This window comes from Aulonocara sp. 'chitande type north' Nkhata Bay, linkage group LG16 (genome assembly GCF_057382095.1).
Source record: "Aulonocara sp. 'chitande type north' Nkhata Bay isolate Kocher_YH1m ecotype deep benthic linkage group LG16, A_spYH_male_GT1.1, whole genome shotgun sequence".
In the NCBI taxonomy this organism is placed as follows: Eukaryota; Metazoa; Chordata; class Actinopteri; order Cichliformes; family Cichlidae; genus Aulonocara; species Aulonocara sp. 'chitande type north' Nkhata Bay.
The window spans coordinates 31,350,739-31,368,234 of record NC_141359.1 but is presented as its reverse complement, the minus strand read 5'-3'; the positions used below and the strand labels follow the sequence as shown (position 1 = coordinate 31,368,234).

At 37.7% G+C, this 17,496-nt stretch overlaps 1 protein-coding gene across 1 annotated transcript in view; it reads right to left on the bottom strand.

Annotated features, from left to right (window-relative positions):
• The window catches only part of thsd7ba (thrombospondin, type I, domain containing 7Ba), a 191,172-nt gene that overhangs the window by 4,327 nt on the left and 169,349 nt on the right, over nucleotides 1-17,496 (bottom strand). Inside the window, exons 19-25 of the mRNA XM_086266240.1 lie at nucleotides 13,346-13,490; nucleotides 11,509-11,624; nucleotides 10,690-10,807; nucleotides 8,969-9,114; nucleotides 8,491-8,659; nucleotides 4,615-4,788; nucleotides 827-922 (exon numbers count right to left, since the gene is read on the bottom strand). Coding sequence (XP_086122366.1) covers nucleotides 827-922; nucleotides 4,615-4,788; nucleotides 8,491-8,659; nucleotides 8,969-9,114; nucleotides 10,690-10,807; nucleotides 11,509-11,624; nucleotides 13,346-13,490 — 964 coding nt within the window. The remainder of the gene's footprint in view (nucleotides 1-826; nucleotides 923-4,614; nucleotides 4,789-8,490; nucleotides 8,660-8,968; nucleotides 9,115-10,689; nucleotides 10,808-11,508; nucleotides 11,625-13,345; nucleotides 13,491-17,496) is intronic.

Genomic DNA, 17,496 nt, shown 5'->3' with positions numbered 1-17,496 from the left:
AATACCATTACCTTTGTTCTCGTTCTCTACGCCTGCTTTACTTCCCACAAATACAAATGCACGTTTATATTTATATGGATTGAAAGCCTTGCAGCTCAGAGTCTGGCTTATTGATTACTTATGTTAAGAGGCAGAAATCAATGGAGGCTCCACTGAGACTAGGTAGATCAAATAAGGTGTTAAATTCAACTAGAACTCTATACTAAAGCCATGCTTTTTCTCTGAGTGTGTATTTATATGCATGTGAAAGAAACATGTGTTCCAATGGAAGACTGTGAAGTACTATCAGATGTTTTTGAGAGGGGGTAAAATAGCTAATCATAATTGTTACAGGATGTAACCCATGGACAGTATATTATCATAAACTCAAATGATTAACAAAGGCAAAAAGACATCGTATCCGATTTTGTATCGAGCCTTCTCAGATCTTTTCCAACATCTCGTTTCCAATTATCTCGTGAACCAACAAGAAAATCATGATCTAAATTTATTTCTGAACCACCTGCTAAAGCCACCTCTGCTAATATTACCAGTGTAATAGCTTTCTTAGATGAATGAAAGCAGATTCACTTACTGTCATGGCAACGCTTACAAATTTCTTTTTGAGCGATCAAATTATCTGATATTGTAGCACATATCCATGTGATCCAGACTGAATTGAAAAATGATTCAGTTCAGCATGGGGGAACAAAAACAGAACTGGGGCACTTTTAGCTGCAGCCTGCATTAATATGATTTATATTTATACAAGAACATGTCTGCGTTTTCCCAGGAGCAATTCTGTTTGACCCATCTAAGGTGGCCAGAAGACCCAACGACTGTTCACCTGTAACATTGACGCCGTCTGAGCGCTGACACCATACTGTTCTCTCGTTGTTGCTCCATCCTCCTGTCCTCCACTGGTAACTGTGGCATTTTCCTCCTGTTGCAACAGCAGAGAGGCAGAGACGACGCTCATTAGCAGTTTGTGTTGGCCAAGCAGACCTGTCGTCAGGCCAAGATTGACGTTAACTACCACTCCTTTCTGCAACTTCATTATGGTAAGACATATTACGGTTTTAGTATGGGAAGAAAATGCACCTTTGTAACTGATGCAGTGTGCTGTGAGACAAAGGTGGTGAAAATGATCTCAAAATTGGTTGGAAATGTCTGAAAAATGCCATTTTTTGTTTGTTTTTTTGCAGGAAAGCTCATATTTTCCCAGAGGAAGCTACAGGGAAAAATTGACTTAAAGAGAGAAACAGTGAAAGGCACTTGAGCGTCATGTATTAAAGAAAATGTGCAGTGCTAAAATATGGGACAAACGATTAAAAACACTAAAGGAAAGGAAATAAAGAACAAGGTTAGGACAATTTATATATTCGCTGTAGCCCACAGTTACCCTGTTATGGTTTCAAAAACAACTAATTAATAGAAAAACAATCAAGAGGCAAAATAATTTGTAGACAATGTGTATGTATATATATACACACAAATATATATATATATACACACACAAATATATATATATATATATATATATATATATATATATATATATATATATATACACATACACAAATATATATATACACATACACAAATATATATATACACATACACAAATATATATAAAATCGGTGATGTGGGGAGTCTTTATCCTTCGGTCTTCTATCCTCTACCAGGCCTGGAAACTTGATCCTAGCTTGTTCATTCTCAACCACCCTCAGGACTTCCAGGTCATACTTGGCACAGATGTTCCTTAATACTATGCCAGACACTTGGTTATAGCATTCCATGTATGCCCTGCCTGTTAGCATCGTGTTCTCTAATGTGTGCCTTTCTGTTGTTTTCGTATATATTTCTCTTCTTTTGTCTATATGCACCTTGATCGTTTATATTTCTCCTGTTTGCTATTTAATTCCTGCTGTCTGCTAATTATATTTTATTTTGGGACAGCTGGTGTGGAGCACCCACAAATTCATTTTACATGTACAATGACAATAAAGGGACATTCTATTCTATTCTATTGCACCCTGCTGCTATGAGCAGGATTATCTCACAGGCATCTTCACGCAGCCTGCACCTGGTGTGCCCGGCTTTTATGGATCTTGTGCTTTGGGCTTGTTCGTGTGCTGCCATGATTAGTGCCTCTGTGCTATCATTCAGTCCAGCTTTGTCCAGGTTTTTTTTATATATATGTACACATATATTATATATAAATATACATTAACTCAAACTCAGAGCTAAGTCACAAAGGTCTCTTGTGAAACACACATATCTCCAATTTGTGAATCAATAATCAGTCAAATGCATTGACCTCCATGTTTCATCAAATATTGGATAAGTGGAATAACATTTATGACCCTTCTATGGTTCAAATGCTGACTGTTTAATCACAGCCTTTTTGTTGCAATTTGTAATTTTGAAGTGCTAACCTCCCATGACACAGTCTCAATGAGAACTTTGCAATTACAATCACCAGACTGCCATCTACAGCACAGATACCCATTTAGAAACCATTTGTAGTATCACCTTTTAGCCTTTTACCTTGAACAGAAAGGCCTATAAGAGTTCTGTCACACATACAGAATCATATAAAAATCTGTCTGTCTTTTATGAGAAGACATAAAGTTTACTGAATGTTTAACAGAAGGCAATATTCATGTCACTGATCCATTTCAGGGATAAGAAGCTTTTGTTTTTAATACTGAGTGTTGAAAATTGTAACAGATTCACTGTGTGCAGAAGGAAAAAAAGCAGTTTTTCTCACAGTAAATGATGACCTTCCATGTCACCATGGTGTTAATCTTCTCTTACATTTATTTATTTATCTGTAGATTTATGAAGACAATAAAGGTCAACTTGAAAGCCAGTGAAAGAGAAACAGCTTGAGTGGTTCAAAGGTTCGGGGGCATGTTTTTCAGCTTCTCGGTTACAGTTTAAAACCTGCAATAACTGATTTTTAATGCCTATTTAAGGACCATAGACACCAGCTGTTAAAGCAACACAGACAGAGCGCAACATACTGGGAGGTAGGGTGGTGGTAGAAGCACAAACACACACAACTTTTGACTAGGAGACCATTAATTAAAAGGAGCCTACAGTATATGCTCATTTCCAGCTCCATATTTATTTACTTGCAGTATTCTAGAGTAACTTTGTAGAGTTTATGGTTCAAAAGCGGGAAGCCAACCTTCTTGTGATTGGCTGCCGCTCACAGACAGAAGGTGGGTGGGGCTCTTGTGTTCACATCCAGAGGTCTGGGCGTAGATGGCACTATTAAGGATGGCTCCTCTCTATTAGTGCCTTCCATTTGAATCTGAGTTATCAGTTTAACTGAGTTACCAGGTAAGATTTTAAACAGGAAAGCTATTTCAAGGGAGATTTTCAACTTGGAAAGTCAGAGGAGCCCCAGCAACCCAGACTCAAAGATCCAGGATTGCTGCTATGAGCACAAAGATCAGTAAAACCGTAAAACATTTTAATCTGAACTGCAACTGTTTGATACTTTGCTACTTACTAAATAAGCCATATGCAGAGAATTGATCAGATTCTATCTATGAAGATAGAATAGAATCTCAATGGTGTTAAATAATTTTTTTTTAAAAGCCCTGCACTGTGTTGCTAGTGTTGCATGACTGGCTCCACCTTGCTAAAGCAAAACAAATCCGGTTGTTGTTTGCTTTTCTGACTTTACCAGGGGAACGCCCTTAGCTTGAGAGTTGCGTCACTCCCTACAAAATCTGACTTCCCAGGTCTAAAAGTTATGATATTAATGTAAACATCCACTTATTTGCACAGCTGCTAGAGGTCTAACTTTTAAAACAATAAAACAATAGGATGTAACAGAAGCTGGCACAAATGACTTATTTTCTCAGGGCGGACAGTCTTTATTACCTTGCTAATGCTAATTGAGAATATTTACTTTATTTTTAGGAGTGGCGATCATGAGCTCTGTAATTGCTAGAGAAAATGCTGACTTTGTCTGTTAAGTCCTGACAAGAGAGATTGCAACATGCTCATTAAACGGAGGAGGCTGGAGGCACAACACCTTTCCAACACATCAAACCAACACCAGGCACTCAGCTGAACTGCAGCACAAACCTGAGAATTTAGCCACAAATATTTAGGTCACCCCTGAGAAAAGGAGGAAAAAAGGATTTGAGAGCAAACTTCAAAATCTGGAGTTGGAGTTTTATACGACACTATAGCACAATATTATTTTTTAACAGTATTTGTAGTGGAAAGAACATATTTCTGCAGTATTAATTAATTAATTTTCACTGACCAGTGTAAATTCATCAGCTGTTTGAGAGACTCTGTGATCAGTTGTTCTGATGCAGAAGTAACAAGGAATTTGTCCATTTAAATGACCCATTAATGCACACATGAGCTGCTGTGGAGAGGGAAGCATTGGTGATATATAGCAGCTGTTCTGAATGTTCTTAGCTCAATCCTTTACAAAGTAGTTGTTACCAAACTGCTAGTATTTGGTGCATTTAACTGATCAATTATTGTGCATTTTGGTCAACAGTCACTGTCAGGAAGAAAGAAGAAAGTCGTCTTTTGCCTGACACTGGTGACCTGATGCTGGTATGACTTTGCATGGAAAATGCATGGCATCCCGAGTACCTTTGCAGGGCTGGGTCTCAAAGACTTGATGAGGGCAGCTGTCCTGATTCTCCATGTCTTGAATAATCACGGCTCTGGAGCGCGCTTGGCGACCGGTGGTTTCAAAGCTCCGCCCCTCCAGGCAGGTCAACTGGCACGAGCTCCAAGACGACCACTCAGTCAAATGGCAGTCTCCTGAGGGGAAAAAAAGACAGTAAAACATCAGTGATAGCACAACTTGGTCAATAACACTGTCAGACTCTCCTTTCAGATACTTGCGGGTGGTTTATATTCAGCTTGCCAACACTATTTCAGGGATCGTTTTATTGGCTCCCCTGCTAGCTCCTGGAACATTAAAAAGAGATCGAAAACAACTTCAGCACACATCTGCGGCTGATAATGTAACAAATGCACAAACAAATTACTCAGACAGCCCAGTGGGTATTCAGAAGTAATAGACCAACCAGAGTTATAAATTATACAATACAAGCTATAACTCCAAGCTGGACTGTAAAGGTAAAACCCAAAACTGAAATGTGTCTCAAAGGAGATGGAAAATTCATTTGGTTTAGTTTGGAATATTTTTTTTAAAGGATAAAGTCTGTTTGGTTTTTGAATGTCAAACACAAATATCTCTTGTATTTCTTGATAGGGTCACATTGTAGTGATAATATCACCCACAGCCTCAGCTACTCAGCCAGAACAACCCTCCGATTCTTTGCCCTGAACACCCATTAGTAACTGTCTGTGGATTGGAACATCTCATTATCTTTCATCTTTATATGGATACAGTCTATCAGCTCTTCACTCATGCTGCTAGAACCCTGGAAACATGCTGTAGCAATAGCTACAGTATACAGCACACACACACACACACACACACACACACACACACACACACACACACACACACACCCATCACAAGCATGTCAACAACTCCTCCTCTGGCCCCTACTCTGCGTCTGCCACCATCACATCAACACTTACATGAACACATACACACACATCTGCTCTTGCCATCAAACACTCCTGATCCTGAGCCAAGACTCAGAGCAAAGGTGGTTTGAGTGATGAATCAAGGAGAGGATCAGAGGAGAGTGAGAGGCATATGAACAAAAGCAAGCACTGCTCGCTCTCTTCAAAGCACAAATTAACAAAAGCCATACATGGAAGTAGCCATGCATAAGGAGGTCATTTTTTGAGGGGTGGTGATTTTACCATAATGACTCTCTCTTTAAAAAGAAAAAACAGAGAGAAAATCAAATATATTCTATAGAGTTTGTTCAGCTAGCATATGCCTAAAGACAGTAATGCTTCATTATAGACTCGCAGGGTGGAAAAGCAGACAGTGACAAGTGAAGCAGGTCAAAACTGTCAGCTGGCCAGTAACTCTCTTGGTTAAGGCAAATTCTACATTCACACTGTGGCCTAAATAAAAAAAACACGAGTTGAATGTCAGTTAACAATGATACACTGTCTGTCTGTTGCTATAGTGATTTTTACAACAATGAGCTTAATCAATTTCTATGCACAGACCCAATAAAAAATCATGACAAAGGTTCATTGTAGGGGTTCCCAATATCCTCACCAAAATAACAAACTAACAGCATGTCGTGCAAGAAGTCTACTATTATGTTGTTTACATTTTCCGTTTGAATTAATACATGCAGTGTTAATTTACTACAGACAAGGTTGAAAAGCTGCAACATGCCTTAATTTCGAAAAAGTCTACCAGAAAATTTGCATAAATTGATTTCGTTTAAAACAAGTTTTTGCATTTTAGGCTGCTGAGGTAGAGCACATAGCAGTGCCAAGATTCACCATCGCTTCTTATTTTTATGTTTTTCTTTTTGCTACATTACAGCTACAGACAGTTACTCTACCAACACTGGTGCTCTGCTATCGTTATCCATCACAGTGACCAACATGTGGTGTGATGTGCACTGCAAACAGCACACTGACACAGTGACATTTACTGTACTGAACAATGCAGTCTGGAGTCTCCAAAACATCACCTCACACTTTAGTGTAGATACACATGGTATAAGCAGAGGTATATTCATTTTTAAAGTAATGCAATCCAGTAATGGGATTTGTCTAAGACTGAAATGTCAGCTGACAAACTTCTCTTTGATTGGACAGAAATCATAACTTTAAAAAAAATAACTCGATACAGTTGAACAGGTTCACAAGCTATGGCTAGCATTAGTCCAAGATACAGAATTATTTCATCACAATAATGTCAGAAATGATATAAAGACACAAAGCAGTTATATTTGAAAAAAGATGAAAAATATATGCTCATGATGAATTCATGCCAGCAACGGGGGAGACCAGTTACTGTACTTTTCACAAGGTTTTTTTCCCCTCATACTTACTTGATGATTGATAAATTTCAGGTTCTCAACAGTTTGCAGACTTCTTTGTCAGAGACAATGCTGATTTTTCAATAAACAACAGGTTTACAGAGCCATACTAAGGTACTATTATAGAGGTAGAATGGGGTTTGGCATAGTCTTTCTAAAATAAGCAATGCTTTTCTTAAAATTATGTTGGCTAGATGTTGTTCAGAAATCGGTATATACCATTCAGCAATAACATGGGCGTAACTTTGTGCTGAACATTGGGGGGGTGATTATACATGCTATTTTGTATAACTATGTTAACTATTTTGCTGTTAACTGAAATGAGTAAAGAAAATCAACAGGCTATTTATGCAAGGTAGTTCATAATTTTATTGTGGGGGGGGGGGGGGGGGGTTCTATTGGTTGGATCTGATTATTGGGGGGGGGCATAACCCCCTAAGCCCCCTGGAAATTACGCCCCTGAGCAAAGGGGCCTTCAAAGGTGTGCAAATGACCCATGCATATGTGCACTATAGTATGTATTTCAAACCTGTTGAATTACATGCTATAGAATTACAACTGGTACAGATTTTTTTTTTATTCAGTGCTAGTACCATAAAATATAATTTTTTATAATCCTTGTACATACAGATGTTTTTTCTTTTTCTTGATTTTAGATGTGCTAAGTAATAAAATCCCCCTAAATCCATTTACATCGGAAAAATAGTTTTAAATGATTAAATTAGATGGGTTAGTTTTTTAGAACCACACAACTTCTTCAGGTTTTTGTCGCCCATGTGTCAACATCATTTGAAGCTTGTGTTAAACTCAAAGCGACTCAGTGTACAAACTGTTATGGAAATAGGATAAAACGTTTTTTTTCCTTATATTTTACATACACTGTGTTTGCAGTAAACACTAAATGTATTGAAAATGCACTTTCATTCTCCTAATAATTGTTTTTTTTATTGGAAAATTATTACATTCACATTTGAACAAGCTTTCTGTGCGCAGAATTCCCATAGGCATTAAACTGCTGTGATAAGCTCTGGGATTGTTCTCAGCTATGTGATCTGCTAAATGCTTCAATTAGCAGATGATGGTTTTTCATGCCTTACGGAGTCATGTATTGTTACATAATGCAGTGCAAAGAAATAAAGTGTTCTCAGGTTATTGATTATAAAATATGTCTCTTTCATAGTTACTGAGCTCAGGCCCTGTACTGCTACTGTACAGGACGAAACTAGATAATGTAGAGCTACAAGGGTCATTAGTAAAGCTATGACTTTTATTGATTCTGCAATTATTTAGTGGCTGAAAATGTCAGCCAATTGGAAAAAGGGACAATTTATTGGCAGATCCTAGCAAATGAATTTCTGTTAAAAACAAGATTATTGACTGTGTTGTTAGACGGATTCAATGATTATGTAGTTGTTTGGTGAATATAAAAGGACTACAGTAATTAAAAAAAATCACTCAGTCATGTAATTTTGACATATTCGTGTAAAACTATCAAATCCAGTATATCCACTATGTTTGAATGCAGCTTTACCAGGGCAGGGGACAAAACAGGGCTGCTCCATCTCTTGTTGGATACGTTGCCTAAGTACGTCTCCACAAAGTTCCTCCTTCACTGGCTGACGAGGAGACTCGTGCCAGTTTCCCCAGTGGACAATGCATGATAGATTTCTTCTCCGAAGCCCCTCACCACATGCTGCGCTCTGCAGAGACACAATAAATCAACATTAATAAACATTTGCAAAGGTTTTCTTAATTTTATTTTAACCTATTTGTATATCGTTTTCTGTTGAAGCACTGCAGCAGGCTGGCGACAAGTCCAAATTGGAAAGCTGAATGTGAGATACTCCTTTAAAACTATGACAGAAGCAACAGCTACTGCAGCATATTCTTGAACTACACATATTAGATAAATGTGATGCTGAAAGTCTGCAGACCACAGGAAACACAAAAAGCTGTTAGGCAGTACAGTGCAAAGAACATCAACATATAGGCAGAAAAACCTGTCATACCGCTACTGTGCATGGGGACCAGTCACTCAGCACCCACATGTAGCAAGGCCTTATGGGGCATGGTTTGGTCTGGATGAGCTGGTTGGGACAGGGGCGACCCTCCTCTTGAGCATCCTGAAGGATTCTCCGACTGCGCACAGACTGACCTACACAACACAAGGCAAACATGCAAATGTGACAATAAATCGAGCAGAGTGCATTTGCATTGGATGCCTGCCTTTTATGTCCTTTTTTCCATTAATTGCTAAAACACAGTAACAACACAGTGGGATTGATCCTCTTAGTTCAGCTCATACTCTCAATTGCTTTGAGAGAGACAAAAATGGATCACTACACAAACATAAGACTCCATAAAACAACTGTTAATACAATGAGTGGCTGAAATGAGAGATGATGATTCATTTAGTAGTGAAAATAGGCTGTGCCTGCTCTTTAGCTCACAAAATATTTTCCTCACGACAAAGAGGAATTAGTGTAACAGCACTATACATCTGTGTCACTGTGCCACTTTATGCTCAGATTTTGCAGTTTCCAACAAAAGTGCTTCATTCAAGTGAGCCATTAATAATGTGTGAAAGGAAAAGTTTGCTAAATGCCAGCAGGGAAAAAAGCAGCTTGTGCCTGGGTCCTGTAAGCCTCCATGAGCCATCCAGTTGGCAGAAGTTGTGCGTGCGCGCGCCTGTGTATGTAATGCCAGGAGAGATGCCGAGCTCCGAGAGCCGCAGGAAGACGCAGCAAAAAGGACATCCGGCTCTGCCATCTCAAAAATCAAACCAAAAACATTAACGCTCCCATGGCATCCTGACAAAACAAGATCCTTGCGTCGTCTGACACAGATACGACACAAATACGACACAAATCCCTCATCGAGGCAGAGAAATGCGTTTCACAATGTGTGAGAATGAAGTGATAGTAGCAGAAAGAGTCACAGCAATAGTGACTGAGCTGTGAAAGAAAGGATTTCGAGTTTATATTCCCAGATGAAAGCCTGGGCTAGTGTGAGCTCATTGGGATAAGGGGTTAACTGCAAGTAGAAAGTTAGCGAGTGACAAATTAAAATTAATAAACATAAGAAGAAGACAGTGCCGACTCTCTCTAATTAGCAGAATAACATGCATTCTCTTTGGGAGATTGACTTTGGGAAGCTGAAGCAACAATGTATGCATTTCGGTTTAATCATTTACTTTTGTATATTGCATGAGGTTACAACATGACTTGCACAAAGTGATACTAAGTGTGTCACTGGTTGGGGATTATCAGCTGCATGTTTGCACTCACGGAGTGGTATAGCTATATATTTTATTTAGGAACACTGAATCATTTATGGCGTCCACAAGTGTGAGCTATGGAGCTCACACTTATGGACGCATCTATTGTTAAAACATAATGTCACAAAGGAAGTTTCCAGTCTTAATTAAAAAATAAATAAATAAATAAACTTGGTGCATAATATAAAACAAAGAGGAAAAAGTAAAGTATACATTATTGAAAAAAAACCACAACCTGTGCACAGAGTTCCCCTGCATAATAAGGCATTGGATTACACATACGCGTAAATATTTTAATGCATTTAAATGTATTCATGCACTATTCAACATCTTGGTGCATGCCTGAGTAGATGGAATAATGAGGCGCTGCATATGTAGTCCACCGTGTGTCTGTTTATCAGGTTGTTGTTCCCATGAATTTAAGTTAAGGTTTTTAGCTCATGATGTTTTTACCTTGACTCCCACAGCTGTGCGAGCATTCTGCCCACGGCGACCACTCAGAGAGCACACAGCTGACAGGACAGTTGACTACGCAGCTCTCTGTTAGAATCCACTTGTTGATCAAACCAAACTGTAGAAAACAAGAACAGATCTGAGAGGAGGGCTAGCTAATTATTTCCACTAACAAGAAAAGGGGGAGCGCACACATTTCCATATTTTAAATATGCTACAGTTCATTTCAGACAGTGGAAAAGCAGCAGCTGAAAATAAAACCCTAACAAAAAACCTTCAGATGCTATTGAGCTGTTAATGTACATTATATTTAACACAGAGACAACATCATTGCTACATTCATCCCATTAAAATTGCATTAAGTGGATAGTGCAATATGATTCTGGATGTGCCAGAGATTACCCAAACATTTGGAAAATGTTTGGTTTGCTTCACAAAAATGAGAAATCTTTTTACGTCTACTGTTATTCAATTACAGTAACGTAAGAGCGCCATTTGTCTTTGCACAAATAAAGTCAATAACATTAAGTTCTGTTTGGCTTAGTGGCAAAGTTGGTATGAAATCAGATACAACATTTTCACTTAATCAAATTGGGCAACTGAGCTTTCAATAATAAATAAGTAATGAGAACAGAAGCAAAGCTGCTGCACTGCAATAGCTGTCAATATTTCAGATTTTGCAAACTATAAGTTAATTTTGTGCATTTTTTAAAACTTGTATGGCTTTGGAATTTGACTTGCACCCAAAATATGTATATATGTGTGATGAAACTTTTCATTTTTACATTAAACATCTTTAATTGTCTACACAGCGATTACCTGCTCACACTTCTGCACCTCCGTAACCTTGCCATCGCTGCGAATACAGTCCAGGAGACGAAAACGTGATCCCTGACCGCAGATGGCATTTTCACTCAGCTGGCATGTACTCCAGTCTAGACGCACACAGCAACATATCTTCATTAGTCTCACTGTCAAACCGTCTTTTATGTCAACGCTACTGGTCTACAACAACAGCAACATTCTGCACAAATCCCAACAAGCTCACACTCGGCTGTTTCTTTGTTTAGGAAACTCCATGAAATCAAGATTTCTTTGTCAAGAGAGACCTGAGACCATTGCACAACCACAAGACCACAATAATAAAAAAGATTCACTCAGAACAACTATCCCAATCACCCAAACAACCAGACCAAATGAAGCAGTAACAAATATTGTACTCAGTAGTCTCTCATGGGGATGAGCGTCTCTAACTCAAAGCTGAGCTAACGTTTATTTCAGAAGTAGTGGTAATGAGGTGCACAGAACTGGGAACCAGTGTAACCATATTCAGTGATGATGAGGATGGGGTATGATGGCAGTCTGGTGTACTGAAACCAAAGGATTTGCTGGTAGACAGCATATGCACTGCAAAGCCAGCTCTGGCAATTTAGGTAAAGGCAAAAGATTCTGGCTACACTGGGAATAATTAACAATTAATAGTTGTATTAATTATTCACTATTAATGAATAATTAAATGAAATAATTAATAATTAATTCACTTTATTTCAATCCTGGAATCCATTCTGGGGAGTCTTACTGATAACTTCTTGCATACAGGCATGTGTGTGCCTATAAAGCTCAAAACCCACATAAAATGAATCTGCAACTGTCTATTTGTTTATTATATTTCAGTTAACTAAAACATTTGAGTTGTTCTCTCTTTGAGTGTGTTATGCACCATCCATATTGGAAAAATGTAAAAAAAATTCACTAAAAATGAAAAAAGGAGAAAACAGCTGTTCCAAAAGGAATCACAGCTATTTTTCTCATAATACTTTTGTAAAGTTTGATAAATATTTTATATTGCTATTGCAATGATTACTGCTACTTCAATACAGGAGAAATCTGTGTCAAAAGGTCTAAATCTAGCTTTCTAGTATGGAAACTGTCTTTAGACTCGCTCGGTGCACTGAATAAGGAAGAGTTAGGGAGGTTTCACAACTTTATGTTATGTGGGTAGATTCTAGATCTGGCTGGTTATCATCTGACAGTAATCCACAGACTGTGAAAAAGTAGATCGTTCTACAGCTTAAAAATGAGCATGCTACCACACTTGCAGAAAGTATGTAAAAATAGCTAGCCTACTTAACTCCAACCAGTGCGTAGCCTTACCTTTAAGCTGAATGCACAGGTGTTTACCTGCTCCTTATGTGAGAATGACTAACACTAAATTACAATATATCTGTCTTCTGGCTTTATGCATATGTTGAGAAATGTGTTTTATTGCTCTTTTTTCATCCCTGATGAAGCATCTTGCGATCTCCTTAATAAAACACTTTTATAAATGGGTTTTTTCATTGTTATAAAAACATTATTTTTAAAGCAGTTTTATAATAAATAATAACATTTTTTATTAATATATTATTTAGCTGTAATACTGGCATTATAGTTGTTGGATAAAGGGACTTTGTTGTGTATCACTGTGTTACAAAATAACTAAAAATGACTTAATCTTGTCCCTTGCAGTATACCACGATAATGGATGCATTCTTATAGCAAGTAAACTTGACCTTTTGCTGGTTTTAGGTACGCACCCATCTTGTTTATGGGGCTAACAACAGGTTGTAATCATGTAACGTGAATTAGATCAGAAATGACGTGCAGATTGTCCTACCTGAGACTCTGTACTGGTAGGTGAAACATGTACTATTAAGAACACAGGACTCTGACTGGACCATCTCTGGACAGGGTGAGTTATCTGAAGCTGCGGGGCGCAGGATATGTCTGCTTCTGTTTCTTGATGTATCTTGGTCACATTGCTGCAGAATAACAACAAAAAAAGCAACAAAAAGAAAAAAGAGTGATGGGATGATCAGGCAGAAACAAAGCATCCTACAGCATCCGCTGTCTTTAGTGTTATGATCTACCAAGTTAAACATACTAATAGCTAGAAGTTATGAAATACATTGTTAATTTCAAAATATTTCAAATTTATTTGTGCCCCAACAGCATGCAGAAACTAATGATAAATACTTCTTGGCATTAGAAGTGACCTTTATGGCACTAATTTTATGTAGATTTCCAGTAGATTTCAAAATTTAACGTAATACCATTCAATATCAGCCGACAGCTGTACATCTCCCTAATGAATCCAAAGTGCTTACTTTTTGCAGTTATTCTCAAGGACAAACTTGTTTTTTTTTATTATTATTATAATCAGTAGCAAATAATCCAATAATTTATTCTCATAAAAAGAACATATTTTTGTTCATAACATGCTATGATAAACACATTTAATGAAAGAAAAGCAACCTGAATGAGCCAGCTCAAGGTGAAACCCTCGTTTTCTCTTGACATGAGTGTTATCAAATTACACAGCACAGAGCGTTTAGCGGCCTGATTTTCAGCACAATGTGTTAACCTTGGGCATAAGCTACCTAATAAAAGGTTTATGAGAATGAAAGCTGCAATTGTTCCTCTTCAATAGATCATTTCTATTGACATGATTATGGTTAATTGCTGTGAAAACATCAGTCTTATAAATAATAGAAACTATTTTGCAAATGGAAAACAAAACAAAACAAAATACCCGGAAATTTACTTAAATAACCCTTCATTTGTGTTGTGGTTTACAGATAATGAAAACCTCTAAAAAACTGATGCAGATGCTAATACAGGTAAAAAATTTGATATCAAATCCTGATTTCTGTATCATTCTCTGTTTTCTCTGTTTTTTTTTCAGTATAAATATAAATGTTTTTCTTACCCAACATCCAACTCGACTGAACAGCAACACTCGTCAGCAGTAATTGACACATGAAACACATTTGCTATATGGCAGCTGCTCCCTTCACCCTGTTATAAATAATACATATAGAGACTGGGCATCTAAATAATCTTGCAAAGTCAGTAAGCTAGGAGAACTCATCGACTTTTATACCACACTGTTAAATAATCAACCTCTACACCACACAGTTGAAGGCAAATGAAGACAATTATTGAAAAAACTGCAAGAGTACAACATTTACTAAATAAGGAGCGTTGGCAAATCATTGGAGTCACAATACAGAGGAAGCGAAATCCATTAACAGAGGATTAAATGTGAACTGTCAGCTTGGTCTTTGGTTCAAATATTCTTCTAATAAAGGTCTTTGCATTGAGATGCATTTGTATCTCTGCGCCTGATGCACCACAACACACACGTCAGTCACTGCAACCTCCTAATGAGAAGGTGGTGGTGTGTGAATCTCATGAATCAGCTGCAGTCATTGTAGCTTTAATGTGTTCAGGCTCACGATCACAAAGCCACGTGCTTACATTTGTATGCTTCATACAGAGACTCAGAGATTAAGATTTCTCCTTCTTATTACAGCAACTCATTTACTATAAAATACACTGACTGTCCACTTCATTAGGTGCACCTTACTAGTACCAAGTTGAACCTCTTTTTGCCTTAAGTCTCAATGGCACAACAAGATCCTGGAAACATTCCTCAGACAGTCTGATCTATATTGACTTGATTGCATCATAATGTTGATGTAAATCTGTCAGTTTGCCCAGAAAATATCCCCCATGCCATTACACCACCACTATGAGCCTAAACTGAGCCTAAACTAAACAGGAAGCAGGTTGGGGCCCCGCTTTTATGTCGTTTAAGCGAAATTCTGACCATAACAGCAGAAATCAAGAATCATCAGATCAGACGTTACTATCTAAATGTGATGAGCCTGTGCAAATTTTAGACTCATTTTACTGGGCACTCAGTGTGGTCTTCTGTTGCTGTAGCCACTGTACGTCAAGTTTCAACATGGTGTATGTTCAGAGATGCTCTTCTTTAAGAGTTATGAATTATTTTGGCCCTGTGAACTGCTGCTCACTAGTTATTTTCTCTTCTTTTGGACCATTCTTTTTGAACCGTACAGATGACAGTGTGGGAAAATAAGTGAAATAAGCTAAAGCACAGCCCAACTAGGACCAGCAACCACTCGATAGTCTGTGAAATTTCTTCCCTTCTAGAGTAGATATTCCATGATCACATCTATGTGAGAGTAGGGTTCAATAATGAGGCATATAGTGCTTACAAGTCACTAGCACACCTGCTCTGGCATTAACATCAGCACAGAAACTGTGTGCCAGGAGCTTCATGGCAGGTGTTTCCCTGTTTTTTTACCCCCAATAATTTATGACGCACAAAACATTGCCTTGGAGAAGCAAAATTTCCACTTTGGCCAGTAATGCTGAAATAAAACCCTAGTTTCAAAAGAGCCTTAAAAACCTTCAAAGAAGTGTAATCAAAATCTACTAAAAACCATGCAGAGAAAATGATGTAGCAACTTGGTCATAATAGTAAAACCAATCTGGGCTTATTTCCACTGCTCTGCAATTTATGTCTTTTTAAAATAAACTTTGAGTTACAGTTCCATAAAAGTATTCGTTTAATCTAACTTAAACTAAAACAAGGCTGAGAGAAGGGAAGCATCAAACTGTTATTACCTAGTATGCTATCGTTTATCACTATGCTGCCTTTGTACCCCACACATCTCGTCACATACCTGTACATGCAGCACAATACCTTCATTCCAGCTGAGAGAGCAGAAATAACCTAAGGGTACAAAGCTTCTGCTAATTACAGTGGATGGGCATACTTTACATAAAATATCTCTGTTTGATCTAACATTATCACTTACAGAGGAGGTTTTCCTTTCACAGCATGAGGATGCAGAATCAGTGTCAAGCGTTATTTCCATCATCATCTCAAGTTGTTGAATTTTAGAGATTAACTTCAAGAAGCACAAAAATATTTGACCAAACTGCAGCGCAGTGGCAGTTTAAGGTTGACAGCAGAGACTGTAAATCAGCTGCATACCCCGGTGTGTATGAGTAGACTTGCTTCATCAATTCTTTACTTTATTACTACTTTTATGTAGGACAGGATAATGTAAGGCTCACATATTTGATTTAAAATGATTTAGATCAATTGTGTAGATAAAATGTTAAGCTTACTGTATGTTAACATTTTTATTTTATCCTATTTTTTCTCTGCATCAGCATATTTATGTATTACGTACCAGAAATATTCTTTCAAGTGGCTAAATTTCAGTTGAGTCAGTATTTGATTAAACAACAGATGCAAAAACAAACACCTACATCATGTGCAGAGCTTTCCTAGCTGTAAAAACAGGACTGTTTAATTAGCTCTCAGTTTGATGTGTTTTGCATTATTATTTCACCTACAGCATTACTGCAGTCCTTTAATGCTAAAGTGCTACTAAATACTGTAGACTGAAACACTGAATGAATCAATGTGTAGAGTAGACTCAGACTAATTAGCTCGTTTCACCTCTTCTGACTCTAATGTTCCAGTCCAATGAACTGTTGCGTTTGACAGGAAACCTATAACACAGCTAAGAGGCCATATGACCAATAGCCTGTGGCTACAAACACTCGGGGACATATGTTACGTAGTTGCAGCCTGAGGGCTAACCTTCATTATAGAACAGAGGCGTATTAATAAAGTTCAATTTATCCACTTTACCTTAAACTATGCAGAAAATATTACAGAACAAGTACAGAACAGTGCTTCACTGTGAATATGAATATATATTTATATATATTAAGCTATACTGAAGTTAGATAAACACATGTAATGTGACATGTTACAAAAACACCTGGTTTCTAATGACACAAATAATTTTATGGAAGGCCATAAAGCTCATCTAAGCATTTGTGAGCCTGTTAACAGCAGATAGTTGATAGTTAAATGCAGAACTTAATGCACATACATGTTTTTTGCCCTTACTTTTTAGAAATAATAAAAGGCAATAA